The sequence below is a fragment of the Phocoena phocoena genome, chromosome 8 (genome assembly GCF_963924675.1).
Source record: "Phocoena phocoena chromosome 8, mPhoPho1.1, whole genome shotgun sequence".
Classification (NCBI taxonomy): Eukaryota; Metazoa; Chordata; class Mammalia; order Artiodactyla; family Phocoenidae; genus Phocoena; species Phocoena phocoena.
The window spans coordinates 54,751,008-54,771,895 of NC_089226.1; the positions used below are offsets into that span (position 1 = coordinate 54,751,008).

Here is a 20,888-nt window from a genome sequence, read left to right on the forward strand (position 1 = left end):
CTCTAGCTCTGAAAAGCTCCACCTCTGCCCTTTACCCGATAGTACTTCCTCCCTCCCTGGGCTCAGTTCCCCCGCCAGTCTCTCCGTCACTCAGATCAACAGCAAGCTCCCCAAATCCCCCATTGGCTCCTTTAGCCTTTCCCACCCAGCTCCTCCCACCAGAAGCCCCGCCCTCTGCGCTACGCTCTCGCTCTGGCTTACCTTTCTCCGGCGCAGGTGGCGTAGGCGACCAAATCCAGCGGCACAGCGACAGGGCAGTCGAGCAGCCGGAAGCGGCCTCTCTTTTCCGGAACCCCACTGCCTTGTGGGACCGTGGCTGGTTCCTCCGGCCTGGGCAGGTTTTCCGGACTCCTCCGCTCCACCTCCCTCCTCGGGTACGGAAGCTGAGAGGGTGCGCGGGCGGCCATGGCGGCGCACCTCAAGAAGCGGGTGTACGAGGAATTCACTAAGGTGGTTCAGGTAAGCTCTGGAAGGAAAGGTCCCGGGACCGGTCTGGGGTAGGGGAAGGTTCTCCACGCCCCAGGCACTTTGCCAGACCAGGCGCCACAAAGCTGGGTTGAATGTCTACTGCTTTGCTAGGCAGCCTCTCTGAGGCTACACTTTAGTGGGCGTGTCGTTTGCCGCTGTTGTTGTCAGCATTAATACGTGCAGTCTGACACTAAAAAATTATTAGAAGAAACAGACAGCGCTTTACAATCTACGAAAATATCTTATTCGTTACTTCATTTTATTCGTATTACATTAGCATCCTCGTTTTACAGATGAGGACTTTGAGGCTTCTGGAGGAGCATGAGCCAGTTAGTGGCAAATTGCCTCCCAACTCCCGTTACAAAAAAAGCGCCCAGGGACAAGTTGGCTGTATGCAGAGCTCAAGGGATTGGAAGAGGAGCCTATAGAAATCCTCAAGACCCAGTCAGAGCAGGCGAGGGTCACAGGCTTCATAGGGGTGGAACTTTCCATTGGTGGAACAGTTCACCTAGGGAGGAGGGCAATACCTTCCTCCTTTAGAGTTGTTTAAGGACTGGTGGGCCAAACCCGTGTCAACAGTCAGTGATTCTCCTTGTATTTCCTCATATATATAGCTGAAGGAGAGGTTGATCCCACGTCATACCTTGTGTCGTGCTTCTCAGACTCTGTATCCAAATCACCTGGGGTCTTTTAAAAATGTAGATTCTACTCAGTAAGTAAATCGGGCCGGGGAGGTGAAGCAATAATCTGCACTTCTGAGAAGCCCTCAATTGATGCCAGTCAGTAGCATCCTTCCATCCATAGACTTGTGGAATAGCAAGCTTTAGACCATCCAGCAGGACACTGATCCTTAAACATTTCATTTATTCCTTCAACAAGAGTTTACTGAGTAAAAGAGTGGTTACTACGTATTAGGTATGGTAAAAGGTGCTGAGCTACAAAGTCCAATACAAAGTAGGGTCCCTGTCCTTTAGGAACTCACAGGCGAGTGGGAGATACGGAACGGCATATCTGTGATTGTAGTACAAAGAGGTAATTGCATCGACAAATCAAGTCTTCCTCTTTTTACAGCTACTTGTTTTTTTAAAATAAATTTATTGTTGGCTGCGTTGGGTCTTGGTTGCTGCGCGCGGGCTTTTTCTAGTTGCGGCGAGTTGGGGCTACTCCGTTGCGGTGCGCGGGCTTCTCATTGCGGTGGCTTCTCTTGTTGCGAAGCACGGGCTCTAGGCGCGCGGGCTTCAGTAGTTGTGGCATACGGGCTCAGTAGTTGTGATTTGCAGGCTGTAGAGAGCAGGCTCAGTAGTTGTGGTGCACGGGCTTAGTTGCTCCGTGGCGTGTGGGATCCTCCTGGACCAGGGTTCGAACCCGTGTCCCCTGCATTGGCAGGCGGATTCTTAACCACTGCGCCACCAGGGAAGCCCCCCCCCCCACCCTTTTTTTTCACAGCTATTTATTTTTGTAAAAACTCCCTAGCCAAACTTCCTAGCTCTTTGTGATTTAACAGTATTCCTTCTAGCTGTATCACTGCCTTTTTTGTTTTGTGGACACTTTGTGATGTATTCGCATTGTGTGTAGGGAAGTTAGTTTGCTTCTTATTCTTGTCTTTTTCTGAAAATAACTTTGATATTTACCTTTACACTCTTTTGTTGCCCCTTTTTATGTGAAATTAGTTTTCCTCAACTTTTAAAATGAGTCAACATTCAGGAAAGCTTTCTGACTTCACAGAGCTCCCTCTTCTGTGGCTTGCTTTTTGGGATTTCCTGGCTCTGTTTCCTTTGCCCCCCTTTTTAAAAAATTGTGGCAAAATATATATAACACAGAATTTATCATTTTAACCATTTTTTAAGTGTAAGGTTCAGTGGCATTAACTACTTTCACTTTGTTGTGAAATGTCACTTCCTTTCTTTCCAGTATTCTGTTGTTCCCCCTTACCAAGACTACTCACCCCTCCTCCAGCATGCCACGTGTTTGCACCTCTCCAAACTTTTGTATCTATTGTCTCCTTTACATAGAACAGATGTCATGCTTCCCTCTCTCTTTGTTCTCCACTCAGTGGACTTATATTTTTGCTTTAGTCTCTCCTCCCCTGCTTCTGTAGCACTCATCTATTTGTACTTATCACTGAGTGCTACTATAATTACTAGTGTACATATCTCCCCACCAGTTTGGGCTCCTCGAGGGCAGAGATGATGCGTGGTTCATCTGTGTTCCCTGGATAGACCATAAGGCCTGGCTCACTAAAATGTTATAGATGGTTGAATGATAGCAGATATTGGTCTGTCCTTCTCCTTATATACTCCCTAGGGAAAAAAATCTTTCCAATCTTTTGACCTAACTGCAGCCCAGATAACACTGAAGACCAAATTTGTGTGGAATAGGATGGAAATTGGTAAGGATTTTAAGAGAAGAGCTCCTTTCTTCACTTCATTGTTCATGCATGGTTACCATGGAGTGATGAAATGAGATCTTACTGCTTCTCTTATTTTTCCTCTGCTATGAAGATGAGGGAGAGAGAACTGATATGTATCGAGTGCTTATTATGTGTTTGCACAATAAAGACATTATACTTTAGACTTCTTAAATATCCCTATGATGTAGGTATTGTATTCCTTTTTATAGAAGGAGAAGGCCTCCTCTAGCTAGTAAGTGGTAATTGAACTCAAATTCCTCTGACTTCAAAGCCCTTGGTCTTTTTATCATGCCATGCCATGTTCCTGTCTAGAATAATCCTAGTCTCTTCTCTGTAGAAGTGTAAATTTGTAAAGAGGTGATTGCTCAAGGTATCATTATGATGCATCAAGCGTTAAGGGAAAATTTTTTTTTTTGAATTTTATTTTATTTTTAATACAGCAGGTTATTAGTTATCTTTTTTATATGTATTAGTGTGTATATGTCAATCCCAATCTCCCAATTCATCCCACCACCACCCCTCACCCCTTTCCCCCTTTGGTATCCATACGTTTGTCCTCTGCATCTGTGTCTCCATTTCTGTGTGCAAACTGATTCATCTGTGCCATTTTTCTAGATTCCACATATATACGTTAATATACGATATTTGTTTTTCTCTTTCTGACTTACTTCACTCTGTATGACAGTCTCTAAGTCCATCCATGTCTCTACAAATGACCCAGTTTCGTTCCTTATTATGCCTGAGTAGTATTCCATTGTATGTATGTACCACATCTTCTTTATCCATTCGTCTGTCTGTGGGCATTTAGGTTGCTTCCATGACCTGGCTATTGTAAATAGTGCTTCAGTGAACATTGGGGTGCATGTGTCTTTGAATTATGGTTTTCTCCAGGTATATGCCCAGTAGTGAGATTGCTGGGTCATATGGTAATTCTATTTTTAGTTTTTTAAGGAAACTCCATACTGTTCTCCATAGTGGCTGTATTAATTTACATTCCCACCAGCAGTGCAAGAGGGTTCCCTTTTCTCTACACCCTCTTCAGCATTTGTTGCTTGTAGATTTTCTGATGATGCCCATTCTAACTGGTGTGAGGTGATACCTCATGTAGTTTTGATTTGCATTTCTCTAATAATTAGTGATGTTGAGCAGCTTTTCATGTGCTTCTTGGCCATCTGTATGTCTTCTTTGGAGAAATGTCTGTTTAGGTCTTCTGCCCATTTTTTGATTGGGTTGTTTGCTTTTTTAATATTGAGCTGCATGAGCTGCTTATATATTTTGGAGATTAATCCTTTGTCCATTGATTCGTTTGCAAATATTTTCTCCCATTCTGAGGGTTGTCTTTTCATCTTGTTTATAGTTTCCTTTGCTGTGCAAAAGCTTTTTAGTTTCATTAGGTCCCATTTGTTTATTTTCTTCTTAATTTCCATTACTCTAGGAGGTGGTCAAAAAAGAGCTTGCTGTGATTTATGTCAGAGTGTTCTTTCTATGTTTTCCTCTAAGAGTTTTATACTGTCCAGTCTTACATTTAGGTCTTTAATCCATTTTGAGTTTATTTTTGTGTATGGTGTTAGGGAGTGTTCTAATTTCATTCTTTTACCTGTAGTGGTCCAGCTTTCCCAGCACCAGTTATTGAAGAGACTGTCTTTTCTTCATTGTATATCCTTGCCTCCTTTGTTATAGATTAGTCGACCATAGGTGCGTGGGTTTATCTGTGGGTTTTCTATACTGTTCCATTGATTTATATTTCTGTTTTTGTGCCTGTACCATATTGTCTTGATTACTGTAGCTTTGTAGTATAGTCTGAAGTCAGGGAGTCTGATTCCTCCAGCTCCATTTTTCTTTCTCAAGATTGCTTTGGCTCTTCGGGGTCTTTTGTGTCTCCATACAAATTTTAAGATTTTTTGTTCTAGTTCTGTGAAAAATGCCATTGGTAATTTGATAGGGATTGCATTGAATCTGTAGATTGCTTTGGGTAGTATAGTCATTTTCACAATGTTGATTCTTCCAATCCAAGAACATGGTATATCTCTCCATCTGTTTATGTCATCTTTGATTTCTTTCATCAGTGTCTTGCCGTTTTCTGAGTATAGGTCTTTTACCTCCTTATGTAGGTTTATTCCTAGGTATTTTATTCTTTTTATTGCAATGGTGAATGGGATTGTTTCCTTAATTTCTCTTTCTGATCTTTCATTTTTAGTGTATAGGAATGCAAGTGATTTCTGGACATTAATTTTGTATCCTACAACTTTACCAAATTCGTTGATTAGCTCTAGTAGTTTTCTGATGATTACTATTGATTACAACTTTTATCTTCTGTTGTGATCTTCTCTATATCTACACACCAGGGCCTTACGTAAGCCCTGGAGTAACAGGTTCCCTTTTACGTGAACTTTTTGGCACTCATCATATGTAACAGATGCATCTAGAATAGTTCTAGTTAGGCACCATCCTTGGGAAAATTGAGAAAATAGTTACTCAGCTAATTTTGTGTGTTCTGTGGTTCAGATGAGGATCCCTGATTGAGATAGACTAGTGGTAGGTCATCATTTCTGTTTTTTACGGATGATAAAAATGTGAATCATGACATACTTAGAATCGAGCAGCAGAGTTGGAATCAGAGACAACTTCTAATTCCAAATCAATCATTCAGTAAATATTTGTTAAGTAACTGCAGTTTGCTAGGCATATGGCAATGTATTTTTTTCCTATACTGACCATCCTTCTAACAAAGGTAGAATGATTTGGGTGAAAATAGTCGTCTGTTATGAGAGGAAGATTTTTTTCCTCAGTGTAAGCTGCAGACCATTCCCATCAGTTGTAGTTTTCTTAGGAGGCAAGGTGAGCCTCGTAGGTGCCTCAGCACAGTCTGAATATATTTGTCGAATTGAGATTTCTTTTCTAATAAGGAGTGGAGCAGATCCTTTGTGTGTCCTCTTAACCCTAAAGCTACAACAATCCTAAGAGATAGGCAGAGCAAAATATTCGTGGACCTACTTTACAGAGAAAGAAACTGAGACTTAGAGAGGTTAAATAACTTGCCCAAAGCTGTAGGAGCTAGTGAAAAGCAAAATTGGGACTCATAGCTTTGTCTCCATTTGGCTCCTTTCCCAGTTCACAACACTGCTTTTTGTTTAAGCTGGGTCTGTTACCTAAATACATTATTTTGGTATAGGAAAAATTATTTCCATCAAACAAGGTAAAGTTAAATTTGCAACTCTCTGTTTTCAGTCAAGTTTTCATGTTTTATCTTTCCTACCCTCTTGCAGCAACAGCAGGAGGAAATTGCTACTAAGAAACTCCGACTGACAAAACCAAGTAAATCTGCAGCACTCCACATAGATCTGTGTAAGGCTACCTCCCCAGCAGATGCTTTGCAGTACCTACTTCAGTTTGCCAGGAAGCCTGTGGAGGCAGAAAGTGTGGAGGGAGTAGTCAGGATTCTCTTGGAACATTATTACAAGGTAAGAAGGTCTTGAGTACCTGATGAGAGTGTGTATGGGACTATGTATAAGAGTTGTATCATGTGTCTGCAGAATAGGTTAATATGCAAAATAAATAATAACGTGTTCATTCAACAGTCTTTTACTGAGTGTCTTCCATGTGCTAGGCACTGTGGATACAGAGATAAAAAAGATCCAAAAGGTCCAAAAAGATCCTATTATCAGAAGCTTTCAGGGGCTTCCCTGGTGGCAGAGTGGGGACACGGATTCCAGCCCTGGTCTGGGAAGATCCCACATGCTGTGGAGCAACTAAGCCTGTGCACCACAGCTACTGAAGCCTGCGCACCTGGCGCCCGTGCTCCACAGCAAGAGATGCCACTGCATTGAGAAGCCCATGCACCGCAATGAAGAGTAGCTCCTGCTTGCGGCAACTAGAGAAAGCCCACACGCAGCGACGAAGACCCAATGCAGTCAAAAAAAAAAAAAAAAAAAGGTTACAGTATCTAGATGGAAACAGATGTGAATGATAAAATGCATCAAATTGCTCAGAGTACTGAGAGTGCATTGGAGCACAAAGGAGGAGTTAACTTCAACCTCTCATTCTGCTGTTACTGCTTTAATTCAAGGCCCTCATATCTAACTGCAATAGCCCTTTTTTTTTTAACTTTTTTAGCTAAGTGGCATTTTATATCTCTATTTTCATGGGTTAGAAAAAAACCATCAATTCATGCATAGTTAAATAGAGGAAATATTTTAAGCAGAAAATGAAATTTGCAAAATGGTTTATTTTTCAGTTTTTATTTGTAAGTAAGATCTGAAGTAAAAGAAGAAATAATTTTCAAATATTTGAATCACAGATGACTTCGGATTTTAAACTTTAGTATGAAAATTATTGAGCTTATAGAAAAGTAGAGAATACAGTATGAACTGCCAAATACCCATCTTTGGGATTAAATAGTTATTAATATTTTGTCAAATTTGCTCAGTTTGTTTTCCTGAAGTTTTTTTAAAGTATCATAATATTTTTCCCTAAATAGTTCAGTAAATACCTCTTACAAAGGGACACTTAAAAAATATAACCATCTAAGCATCTCAAGTAAAATTAACGTCATCTAACAAATAGGCCATATTCACATTTCTCTAGTTGTTCCCCAAATATCTTGTTATAGTTGATTTGTTCAAATCGAAATGCAAACTGTCTCCACACATGGCATTTGCTTTTTTAAAAATCTGGAACAATTTTTATTATTTTGGTGACATTGACCTGTTAAAGAAATTTGGTCAGTTGTTTTGTAAAATGCCTTGTTTTCTATAACACTATGTTAGTTCCTGTTACACAGTATAGTGATTCAGTATTTCCATACATTTCAAAATGTTCACCACAATAAGTTGAGTTATGATTTGTCACCATACAAAATATTAAATAGTTATTGACTATATTCCCCACCCTGTACATTTCATACCCATGACTCATTTATTTTGCAACTGGAAGTTTATATCTCTTAATCTTCCTCACCTATTTCTCTCCTCCCCCTCAACCCCTTCCCCTCTGGCAAACGCCTATGTATCTCGATATCTATGACTCTCTTTCTGTTTTGTTGTGTTTATTCATTTGTTTTGTTTTGTTGATTCCACATGTAACTGAAATCATACGGTGTTTGTCTTTCTCTGACTTATTTCACTTAGCATAATACCCTCTTGGTCCATCCATGTTGTCACAAATGGCAAGGTTTCATTCTTTTTTTATGGCTGAGTAATATTCCATTGTATATATAAATCACATCTTCTTTATCCATTCATTTATTGTTGGGCACTTAACGTTGCTTCCAAATCTTGGCTGTGATAATGCTGCAACAAACATAAGGGTGCGTATATCTTTTGGAATTAGTATTTTTGTTTTCTTCTGATAAATACCCAGGGGTGGAATTGCTGGACTGTATGGAATTTTGTTTTCAACTTCTTGTTATGGAACATTTCAAATATGTATACAATTAGAATAGTTTAATTCCCATGTACGCATTACCCAGCTTCAACAATTATCATTTTATGTCTAAATTTGTTTTATTCCCACCCCCTCCCCCACTCCTACTGTCCACTTCCATTTCCTCCACTCTCACCCTCTACCAGATTCTTGTGAAAACAAATTCCTGGCATCGTATCATTTTATTCATAAATTTCAGTTTATATCTCTAAACAATAAAGACTCTTTTTAAAAACATAATCACAATACCGTTACCATGTCTAAAAGAAAAATTGGACTCAGGCATTCTGATGTCAGACCCCAAGCTCTTTAACCAGGCCATGCTGCGTGCATTAGTCTAGTAGATTCTAGCCCCAGAGGAAAGGAGGAGGGATGATAAATGGGTCCAGTTCTAGATTGATGACTATAGTGTTTTTTTATTCTTCTATTTTATACAGAAATATGGTATCTTGTATTTTAGTAGATAACTACTTTGGCTTCTGCTTTTCTCATCCAAGGTTTTCTGTAGCTGAACTTGTTAATATTTCACATGAGGGGTTCTTCACTTATACTACTGTGTTAGTTGCTGTGGAGGATGTTGGGAACTGTGAGACATGTTCTTTGTCCTTTAAGGGCCAGTAGTATAGTTGGTAGATCAAATAATATATGTGATATATAGATGGTAAGGGCTTGAGTTATTCATTTGTTTATTTTTTTCATTCACTCTAAGTGTTCTGAATTCTAATTCTGTGCCAGGCCTTGTGCTTCATGTTGATGATACAGAGATTAATATATGATCCCTAATCTGAGTCTAGTTGGGTAGATTAAACAAAAAATGGATAATAATACAATGTTATAGGTGCTACGAAATCTGAGACAGGTTATGATATAACTTTAAAGAAGAGGGTAATCAATTGTACTTGGGAGCACGGGCCTAGAAGGGCATTATAGAGTAGTGATGCTTGAGATGAATCTTAATCAGATTATGGGCAGTCGGAAAGTAGGAGGAAAGACGTTTTAGAAAGAAGGAGCAATTGTGAGCAAAGGCATCAAGATGTGAAATAACTTATCACGTTAGAAGAAATACAGGTAGTTTGGCTGGTGTAGATTTTATTTTATTTTATTACTTTTTAAATTAATTATTTTTGGCTGTGTTGGGTCTTTGTTGCTGTGCGTGGGCTTTCTCTAGTTGCGGCGAGCGGGGGCTACTCTTCGTTGTGGTGCGCGGGCTTCTCATTGCGGTGGCTTCTCTTGTTGCGGAGCACAGGCTGGTCTAGGCCCACGGGCTTCAGTAGTCATGCCATTTGGGTTCAATAGTGTGGCTTGCGGGCTCTAGAGCTCAGGCTCAGTAGAGCTCAGGCTCAGTAGTTGTGGCACACGGGCTTAGTTGCTCCATGGCATGTGGGATCTTCCCGGACCAGGGCTCGAACCTGTGTCTCCTGCATTGGCAGGCGGATTCTTAACCACTGTGCCACCAGGCAAGTCCTTTTGTACATCTTTTTGTTAGTTATTCCTAGATAGTTAATATTTTGTTATTGTAAATGATATGTTTAAAAAATTTTATTTTCTAACAGTACAGAATGGATATTCAGAAATGCAATTGATTTTTGCTTATTAAATCCTATATCTAACAACCTTGCTAAGCTCATTTAACAATTTTAATAAATTATGTGTAGATTTTGGATTCTTTACAAATAATCATATCAGCATATAACGGCTTTGTTTGATATTAATATTATGATACCAACTATCTCTTGATTAAAGTTTGCATGGTATACCTATTTCTACTTTTTATTTTCATCTTTTTTATAACATTTTATGACCCATGTAAAAAACATGTAGTTAGTTTTTTAAAAATTTCACTTGACAGTGTTTGTTTTTCAATTGGAGCATTTAGTTCATTAAATTTAATGTGTTTATTGATATATGCCGGTTTAAATCTACCCTCTTATTAAATGCCTTCTATTTGTCTTACCTGCTCAGTGTTCTTTTCTTTTCCCTCATTTCTTGCCATCTTTTGCATTGACTCTTTTAAAAAAATTCTCTCCTCCACCCCTTTTTTATTAGCTTGGGAGTTATACATTCTTTTACACTTCTTTTACTGGTTATAACCTAGCTATTACATGAATTCTTTTTTTTTTTTTTTTTTGCGGTGCGCGGGCCACTCACTGTTGTGGCCTCTCCCGTTGCGGAGCACAGGCTCCAGAAGCGCAGGCTCAGTGGCCATGGCTCACGGGCCCAGCCGCTTCGCGACATGTGGGATCTTCCCGGACCGGGGCACGAACCCGCGTCCCCTGCATCGGCAGGCGGACTCTCAACCACTGCACCACCAGGGAAGCCCCTTACATGAATTCTTGACTGATCAAAGTCAAGTGTTAAATGGTACAGTTTCTATTTTGAACAATGTGAGGACTTTAACTTCATTTATCCACCTTCCTGACTTACATGTGTTAATGAAGTTTTATGTTTTAATTCTCCATTTTTCACTCTGGAAGACATTGTTATTTTCTACAGGCAATATTCATTTAAGTTTACCTATGTAGTTATCATTTACCCACATGTATTTATCATTGCTTTTCTTTCCTTCTTGTATCTGTGACTGTTTATTCATCTGGGATTATTTTCCTTTTGGCTGATGAATACTCTCTGATATTTCCATTTATTGTGAGTTTACTGGTGGCACTCAATGACAAATTCTTTGTGTTTGTATGTATGGAAAAGTTTTAAGTTTTACGTCCATTCTTTTTTTTTTTTGGCCATGCTGCATGGTTTGTGGGATCTTAGTTCCCCAACCAGCCACTGAACCTGGGCCACAGCAGTGAAAGTGCTGAGTCCTAACCACTGAGCTGCCAGGGAATTCCCTTTACGTTCCTTCTTTTTTTTTTTTTTTAATTTATTTTATTTTATTTTATTTATTTTTGGCTGCTTTGGGTTTTTGTTGCTGTGCATAGGTTTTTCTCTAGTTGTGGCAAGTGGGGGCTACTCTTCATTGCGGTGTGTGGGCCTCTTATTGCGGTGGCTTCTCTTGTTGTGGAACACGGGCTATAGGTGCTCGGGCTTCAGTAGTTGTGGCTCACAGGCTCTAGAGCACAGGCTCAGTAGTTGTGGTGCACGGGCTTAGTTGCTCCATGGCATGTGGGATCTTCCTGGACCAGGGCTTGAACCAGTGTCCCCTGCATTGGCAGGTGGATTCTTAACCACTGTGTCACCAGGGAAGCCCCTACCTCCCTTCTTGAACGATGTTTTTGCTGTGTGTAGAATTTTAGATTGGCTGTTTTTCTTTATTTGTTTGTTTGTTTTTAGTATTTTAAATATATCATTGTATTGTTTCCGTTGAGAAGTGACACACATATGTTTTTCTTTTTGGCATCCGTAATACTATTCTAGTTTTCCTTAGCGGGAAGGTTGTTCTGTATTATCTAGCCTGCCCCTAACGTAAGTGAGAGTCTTGGCATTGCCTTTTGCTGGACTATAGCGGTATACTCTTTTTTTTTTTTTTCGCGTATTAAGTTTTATTTACTTTATTAAAAGAATGAATGGAAAGATGAATAATTCTTTGGAACCATTCAGATTCTTTTGCTGTTCTATAATTTTTTTAATCAAATACTCCTTTTTTTATTTTTCGCTGCTCAAAGGATTAAATTTTTTTTCAGAAATATGGAATGCTTCATGAATTTGTATGTCATCCTTGCATGGGAGCCATGCAAATTTTCTCTCTATTGTCCCAGTTTTAGTATATGTGCTGCCAAAGCAAGCACCGCAATTACTCTTAATTTGTCTCTCTGGCTACTTTTGCCCCTTCCAATCCAATCATTATATTGAGGCTGGTTTGGTATTTCAGAAATTTGAATCTGTTTATGTCACTCTCCTCGTTATAGTTATTCAAAGGATTTTTATTGTTCTTAGGACAAAGACTATTCATTTGTTTATTCAACAGTGAACAAATATGTATTGAATTCCTGCTACCTTCTGGGCACTATCAGAGGCACTTGCCATAATTCTCAAAAAGTTGTGGCACCTGCTTGCCTCTGTAGCCGCATTTCATGGTAGTCTACATTTTAGCCACATTTCCCCCTTTTTCAGTTCTGGAAGCTGTGGTGTTCTTTCATGACTGAGAGCATTCATTTATTCTTTTCTGTCTGCCTCAAATTAAAGTCTGTGTTTGTTATATGCTTTCATAGGACTCTTTATTTTTCCTTTACAGTACAACTTTGTAGTTATGTATTTGGACATTACTTGACAATTGTCTGCCTTGCCCATTAAAACTTAAAGTTCCATGAGGGCAGTGTATCCCCATGGCCAAACACAGTGGCGCCTTGTAAGTACTCAGGAAATCCTGTTGAACAGATGATGGATGAATTATTTAGTTCACTGAGTGAATTAAGTAGGACACGTGGCTTTTCCTTTTCCCATACCCTTCCCTTTATTTTTATCAGAATGTACGAAGTGCTTTCTGGGCATTCTGCTTGTCACTTAAGCAGCTCACAGGTTGGTTGGGGAAGCAGACACAATCACATAATACACTATGATGAATACAGTGCACTGGTGAGGGGCCTGATAAGGGGTTGCACCGGGCTGCTTGGGTGGTCCAAGGGGAAGGGCACTCTTGTCCAGTTCAGGCATCAGAGACAAACTTCCTGGGGTTGCTGATACCTGAGGGGCAGGAGGGAGTGGCCGTGGGAGGCAGGGAGAGCAGTTTAGGCAGAGGAGCAATCTGAGCAGAAGTACAGAAACTTGAAGCCTCATGGCATCAAGCTTGGTGGGGAATTGTGGGAGCTGACATACGGGACAGTCTTGGCAGGCCGTTGTGTCATGCTCCGCAGCTCAGGCTTCTTTCCATAGGAAACTGGAAGCTTTTGAAGGGTTAGGAATGTTTGTGTGGAGTTTTAAATTTAACATTCTTCTAAAAACCCCAACTGTAGCATTTATTGTAGCAAATTCAAGCAGTATAGAAGTGTATAAAATAAAGAATGAGACTTGCCTCTGCAAATAAAAAAGTTAGAAAACAAAATACACTCTCCAGAGATTACTCTGGAGAGAATCACTGTAACAGATATGTATGCATTCTTAAATGCAGCATTTCAGAATCTTCCATATTCTGGGTTTGCAACATTCTTCTGCCTGGAATGCTGCTTCCCTAAAACTTCCTATTGCTCTCTGTCTCACTCAGTTAAGTGTCCGTTCAAAGGTCAGATCCTTAGAGTGGACTTTCCTCACTGTCCTGTCTATAACAGCCTCTCCACATTAGTCTTTAACCTCTTACACACGTCGTTTTTCTTCAGAATGCTTACCATCTGAAATTACATATTTTCTTTTGCCAGTCTTTATTTTTAAATTTTTTATTCTTTTTGGCCGAGCCAGACGGCTTGCACGATCATAGTTCCCCGACCAGGGATTGAACCTGGGCCCATGGCAGTGAAAGCACCAAGTCCTAACCCCTGGACCACCAGAGGATTCCCTCTTTTGCCAGTCTTATCCACTTGAATATAAGCGCTATGAGAGCAGGGATTGCTTCTGTTTTATTCACCGTTGTATCCCTAGCAGCTTTGTAAATTTACAAACATACACAAAAGGAGAGAAAATAATATGAGCCTTCCAGTGTTCCTCATCCAGCTTCAACAATTATCAACATTTTGCTCTTCTTGTTTGGTTCATTCCCCTACTTTTTTGGGGGTGGGGCAAATCCCAGACAACATATCATTTTACCTGTAAACACTTATCTGTGTTTAACAAATTAGGACTTTTTTTAGGACTTAAAAAAAATGACACTTAACAATAATCCTTAATAGTGTATATAATACCTAGTCCATGTTCAGCTTTCACTGATTGTCTTAAAGTCTTTTTACAGTTGGTTTGTTTGAGCAAGATTCACACATTGCATTTGGTTAGTTTAGCTGTCCTGTTCAGTTTCTTTTAATCTATAGCATTCCCTCCCCCCACCACCTTTTCTTTCCCATGATATTTATTGTTTAAAAACTAGGCATTTTACCCATGGAATTTCCCATATTCTGGGCTTGGTGATTGCATCCTTATTTTTCACGTGTTTTTTATTTGCTCTTTATGGTACCTATCGGAGTATCATATTCATAGGGATTCAGTTCAGGTTTTATTACCCTCCACATGAAAGGACTGATGATCATAGAGGAAGGAAGGAGGGGCATTAATATTTGATTGCCTTCTGTATGCCCATTTCTGTGTGAGTTGTTTTCCTCTCAGTAGCCGTTTGAGGTTGTTATTAGCCCCATTTCACAGATGAGGCTTAGGAGGTTAATTAGCCTGTTCAAGACATACAGCTATTACATAGTGAGTCCAGGCTTCACACCTCAATCTGGCCAATTTCAAAGCCCTTTCTCCTGCTGCACTCCACAGCTTAAGTTCCCAAGAAAATGACTTTCCCAAGGTTGAACTTATGGTAAGTGGTGTGCCAGGATTCAGGGTCTTCTGACTGCATATGTTTTGTCCCTTCTCCTGCTTCAGGCCTTCTTGTTCTGCCCAGTTACCTCCTTAGAAACTGGGGTCACATCTAGAAGGCCCTTCATCTTTTGAGCATCCATTTAAGTAATTTTGTCCTTGGGACAGAAATGCTTGCTTAATCTTAGCATTGGCAAGGTACTTTTTTTTTTTTTTTCATTTTACCTATGTTTATTGAACATCTGTCTACTTAGTGCCAGATATTGTACTACATACTTGCGATATGGTGATGAACAAAAAGACATGTTCCTTTCGGTCTTCGGGGGAAGTTTTTCACCCTAGGAATCTTGGTGCAAATTAAAGACCACCTCCCGATATTGAAGCTAAATGGGCCACGCTAACTCATGTCTTAGTCTCTCTTGCCCTGGGCCCCAGACCCAGGACCTAGACCCAGACAATGATTCACCTGCCCCAGACTTTTCTTTAAAATATTTATTTATTTATTTATTTGGCTGCACCGGGTCTTACTTGTGGCACACGGGATCTTTGTTGCTGCATGCAGGATTTTTAGTTGCGTCATGTGGGATCTAGTTCCCTGACCAGGAATTGAACCCGGGCCCCCTGCATTGGGAGCACAGTCTTAACCACTGGACCACCTGGGAAGTCCCATCACCTGCCCCAGACTTCTGATCAGGATCTGGTGATCCAAAAAAACACAGGTAGAACGAAAACTTCTTTCTGGTGATAGCAGTAGTAGCTGCAGCACCCAATTTCTGGGGCTCCAAAAACAGTGGTGCTGACAGCAGTGTTGAGTGCCCGGTGCTGGCAGTGTTGGTGGTCCAAGTTGCTGCAACTCATGTCTAATGTTACTGCAAAGTGGAGGAAAGGTACTTTTAATCCCAAAAGCACACATCTCGTTAGAAGTTAATGACATCAGGAAGGCATAAAATATTTCCATTCACTTTGTAGTATTTAGGTGTAACATACAGATTGAGAAAAACTTTCTGCCCCCAAAGCATATAAAGTTAATTTTTCAGAAATAAAGCTTAAGAAATACTTGTTGAGACTGTTTTGAGATATTAGTTTCCCATGTTCCTGAGAGTAGAGCATCAATGTAACAATAGCTTCTTTTGTTTCAGGAGAATGATCCATCTGTGAGACTGAAAATTGCATCATTGTTGGGTTTACTGTCAAAGACTGCAGGATTTTCACCAGACTGCATTATGGATGATGCCATTAACATCCTGCAGAATGAAAGTAAGTTACAATTTAAAAACTATATAGGGAATTCCCTGGCTGTCCTGTGGTTAGGACTGAGCTGCCACTGAAGGGGGCATGGGTTTGATCCCTGGTTGGGGAACTAAGACCCCATATGCTGCAGGCCTGGCCAGAAAAAAAGAAAAAGCTGTATAATTAGATCAGAAATCTTTAGTTCCTTTTGTATACAATGTAGAACAAAATTTTGTTGTGTTGGTGGTTATTGAAAAGGAATTTGAGGATGATTCAATAAAACCATGTACGTATATTTACACTAGAGTTAAAATACAGGTTTATCTCTTAATAGCTATCATTTATTGATCTCTACTAAGTGCCATATACTTAAGATAGTTTACATATGACATAAGATAGATACTGTTGTCCCTATTTCATAGGCTGGGAAACTGAAGCTCAGAGAAGTTAACTAACTTGTTCAAGGTTACATAGTATGTGACAGAGTTGATGTTTTGTTGACTGTGCCTACTAACTCAGAAACTGCCCTGGTGCTGCCCTGCTCATGCGGTCCCCCACAATTTACTTCTATAAAGGCAACATCTCCCGTGTCTCATATGTTGTTGCCTTTTCTGTTTGTTCCTTGTTGATGCCCACTAAAATTATTCTGTGTTTAGGTGAAAAGGAAAACTATTTTACATTAAAATTTTTTTTCTTTGATTATCTAGTTTTATTTATGTACAAGGTTTTCTTATAGGGTTAGTGCCTCATTGCCTTGATATTTATTCTAAAATTAAATAAAATGAAATCCTTTGTGGCTGTTCCTGAAAGTACTATAGTTTTGTTTGAATTGTTTGTAGTTTCAAAAAATAGTTTTATTTCATTTTAGAGTATACATATTTAAACAAATATGATTATTTAAATATTAGACAACATTTAGTCTATCAACTTGAGGTTATGAGAGTAATAAAGGTCCAGTGAACTCAAGAGACAATCTAAATTCACTTACTGTACAACTGTTTAATGATAACAAATATCTTATATAAGTGGCCCATGGGTTGAAGTTGAGAATTTTTTATTTTGTTAGAAGGAACTTTAAATTTTACCTGTATTGAATTTTGACCCAAGACTTTTAATTCACAGGAAACAATCAAAATATATTTTTAAAAAAATTTTGGCATTTATTGAAATGCCAATGTAATGACATTAGGGAGAAATTTAAAAAGTATTCCTACTATTACCATAAAACAATTTGATGGGGGTGGAGTCAAGATGGCAGAGTAGGAGGACGCTGAGTTTGCATCTCTGCACAGCTAGGGCACCTACCAGGCACTGGTGGGGGACCACAGACATCGAAGGGGATGGTAGGAACCACTGAGTGACTGGGTAGGGGGAGTGTGACATGTCGGGGAGTGAGGGGGAAGGAGAAGTGGAGGTAGGATGGGACCGGCGCCCCTGAGGGGTGGCTGGGGGAGGGGAGGGGTTCCCAGACCAGGTGGGGCCCACCCATGGTTAGCGGATCAACAGGGACAGGGGAGACCCTCGGGAGAGGGGAGGAATGGAAGGGAGCACAGCCAGCATTTCCCTGCCCACTTGGGCCCGTGGGGAGCCTGCTGAGGTCCTGGGCCTAATCCTCTGCCCTCTGAGGTCCAGCAGTGCTGAGCCTAAGCTCCGTCCACACACCCCCACCCAGGGCCTTACCTCTGAACTCCAAACTCTGCACACCAAGGCCCCCCTCAGGCCGTGCTGCCTTTCCCCACAGGTGCTACGCCTAGGTTCCCCCACACTAAACCCCACCCCCGCCTAAGTTCCGCCCCTGCCTAAGCTCTGCCCCCACAGCCAAGGGTCTTTTTTAATTTTTAAAATTTTTTTAGGTTGTGTTTCTGTTTTACCTTGTTGTTGTTGATTCATTTATATTTTGATTTTTCTAATTTTATTTTATTCTTTATAGTTTGTTATTCAGCTCCTTTTAGCTTGTTCCCTTTTTTTTTTTCTGTTGTGGTTCTGTTTTACCTTGTAGTTGTTTCACTTATATTTTTATTTTTCGTTTTTTCTAATTTTATTTTTTATTTCTGTTATTGTACTGCTCCTTTTTTTTTTTTTTTTTTTTTTGCGGTACACGGGCCTCTCACTGTTGTGGTCTCTCCCATTGCGGAGCACAGGCTCCGGATGCGCAGGCTCAGTGGCCATGGCTCATGGGCCTAGCCGCTCCGTGGCATGTGGGAGCTTCCCGGACCAGGGCACAAACCTGTGTCCCTGTATCGGCAGGTGGACTCTCAACCACTGCGCCACCAGGGAAGCCCCTGTACTGCTCCTTTGTGTGTGTGTGTTTTTCTATTGCTATGCTGTGTGGCTTGCAGGATCTTGGTTCCCAGACCGGGGGTTGGGGCTGAGCTCCTTGGTGGGAGTGTCGAGTCCAAACTGCTAGACTGGGCTTCCCTGGTGGCGCAGTGGTTGGGAGTCTGCCTGCCGATGCAGGGGACACGGGTTCGTGCCCCGGTCCGGGAAGATCCCACATGCCGCAGAGCGGCTGGGCCCATGAGCCATGGCTGCTGAGCCTGCACGTCCGGAGCCTGTGCTCCGCAGCTGGAGAGGCCACAACAGTGAGAGGCCCGCGTAAAAAAAAAAAAACAAAAAAAACCAAACTGCTAGACTAACAGAGTACCTCAGACCCCAGGGAATATTAATTGGAGTGAGGTCTCCCCGGAGGTCCTTATCTCAGCACCAAGACCCGACTCTACCCAGCTGCCTGCAAACGCCAGTGCTGGATGCCTTAGGCCAAACAACAAGTAAGGCAGGAATACAGTCCCATACATCAGAAAAAATGAGACGACAGAAAAATGTTACAGACGAAGGAGCAAGGTAAAAACCTACAAAATCAAATAAATGAAGCGTTAATAGGCAACCTACCTGAAAAAGAATTCGGAGTAATGCTAGTAAAGGTCCAAAATCTCGGAAATAGAATGGAGGCACGGATTGAGAAAATACAAGAAATGTTTAACAAAGACCTAGAAGAACTAAAGAACAAACAAACAGTGATGAACAACACAATAACTGAGATGAAAAATGCACTAGAAGGAATCAGTAGTAGAATAACTGAGGCAGAACATTAAGTAAGTGAGCTGGAAGATTGAATGGTGGGAATAACTGCAGAGGAGCAGAATAAAGAATAGAGTCAGCTGGTAGGCCCCACTCTAAGATGATCCTTTATGTCTTTGGAGGACCATTAAATATTAGTGTTTTTTGCTGTTTTTCTGTGGCATCCATCAGCTTTTGACTTTCCTGCTAGGAAGACAGAGAAATGCCTGGCTGCTATGTTTTTTTTTTTAGCCAAAGCAACTGAAGGGAGCTAGGGAGAGGGAGGGAGTCTCATTTTCAATATGTTGATTATCTCTTAATCTTCTCTTCTTCATTATATTTCCTCCCTGTCCTCACCTAGTATTCCCCAAATTAGATCCTTTCTGTCCTAATTTTTATAGAGAACAAACCTCCTATTTCAGTGGTTACTTGGTTATATAGGATAGGGAAGGAGGCAGGGGTCCAACTACTTCTTATAGACACTTCAAACAAATCCCTGCCTCATCCCTGTTTTGGGGTGTGTTTTGGTTGTCTTTTTATTTATTTATTTATTTTGTGGTACGTGGGCCTCTCACTGTTGTGGCCTCTCCTGTTGCGGAGCACAGGCTCCGGACGCGCAGGCTCAGCGGCCATGGCTCACGGGCCCAGCCACTCCGCGGCACGTGGGACCCTCCCGGACTGGGGCACGAACGGGGCAATTCCCTGCATCGGCAGGCGGACTCTCAACCACTGTGCCACCAGGGAAGCCCTGGTTGTCTTTTTTTAAATCTACAATTCCTGAATCTTTCTGGGCCTATGGCTAGAATTTATTTGCTCTGTCACGACACCCTCCTCAGTAGGCATTTAGTATTAGATATCTCAGTTTTGCCATAGACTTTTTAAAAATTTTATTTATTTATTTATTTGCATACTAAGTATTTTTTTAACATCTTTATTGGAATATAATTGCTTTACAATGGTGTGTTAGTTTCTGCTTTATAACGAAGTGAATCAGCTATATATATATATATATATATATATATATATATATCTCCCCATATCTCCTCCCTCTTGTGCCTCCCTCCCACCCTCCGTATCCCACCCCTCTAGGTGGTCACAAAGCACTGAGCTGCCATAGACATTTTAACTGCTTTCCATCTCGGAAAAATTTGTTGACTTTTCTCATCTGCTTACCTTTCTTCTCCTGTTTTCTTTGTCCTTGTAAGTTTATACCTTTTAAATTTCTTTACGCTTATATGTTAATGAGGTTTGGAAAGAATTAGTGATAAACAGATGTGTTCAGTCTATTGTGTTTTACTGGAAGTCTTAGTAAGAGATGATTTAACCAGTGTTTTCTGAGCTTTGGTCATTTATATATCATACCATTTTTGACATATTTGTTTCACATCTGTATTATGGTTTACTTAATGTTTTTAAGTGGACAATTATTTTTTAGTTAAATAAAATTAGTTTAAAGAGACTATATTAGTAAAGGTAAAAGAAAATTAATGTCATCAACATAATAACTGCAATTTTTATTTTGTTCATTAAAATATGTACAAGCATACCTCTGAGATATTGCAGGTTCTGTTCCAGACCACCACAGTAAAATGAATATCACAATAAAGCAAGTCACACAAGTTTTTTGATTTCCCAGTGCAGATAAAAGTAATGTCTACACTATACTGTAGTCGATTAAGTGTGCAATAGCATTATGTCTAAAAAGAATGTACTACCTTAATACTGTATTGCTAAAAAATGTTAACCATAATCTGAGCCTTTAGTGAGTCATTATCTTTTTGCAATAGTAATATCAAAGATCATTGATCACAAATCACCATAACAAATATAATAATGAAAGTTTGAAATATTTCAAGAATTACCAAAAGGTGACAGAGACATGAAGTGAGCAGTGCTGTTGAAAATGGCACTG

The 20,888-nt window shown here is 40.4% G+C and overlaps 1 protein-coding gene and 1 non-coding gene across 3 annotated transcripts in view; one reads left to right on the top strand and one right to left on the bottom strand.

Annotated features, from left to right (window-relative positions):
- Positions 1-370: 370 nt before the first annotated feature.
- The window catches only part of INTS4 (integrator complex subunit 4), a 110,928-nt gene continuing 90,410 nt past the window's right edge, over positions 371-20,888 (top strand). Inside the window, exons 1-4 of one of the 2 annotated variants that reach the window (XM_065881455.1) lie at positions 406-459; positions 795-797; positions 6,151-6,339; positions 15,829-15,946. In XM_065881455.1, the coding sequence (XP_065737527.1) occupies positions 406-459; positions 795-797; positions 6,151-6,339; positions 15,829-15,946 (364 nt within the window). Of the gene's footprint in view, positions 460-794; positions 798-6,144; positions 6,340-15,828; positions 15,947-20,888 lie in introns of both variants that reach the window. The other variant, XM_065881454.1, reaches the window with a different exon arrangement.
- Positions 11,930-12,036, bottom strand: LOC136127730 (U6 spliceosomal RNA). The gene has a single exon (XR_010656181.1). It is a non-coding gene; the product is annotated as a U6 spliceosomal RNA (small nuclear RNA).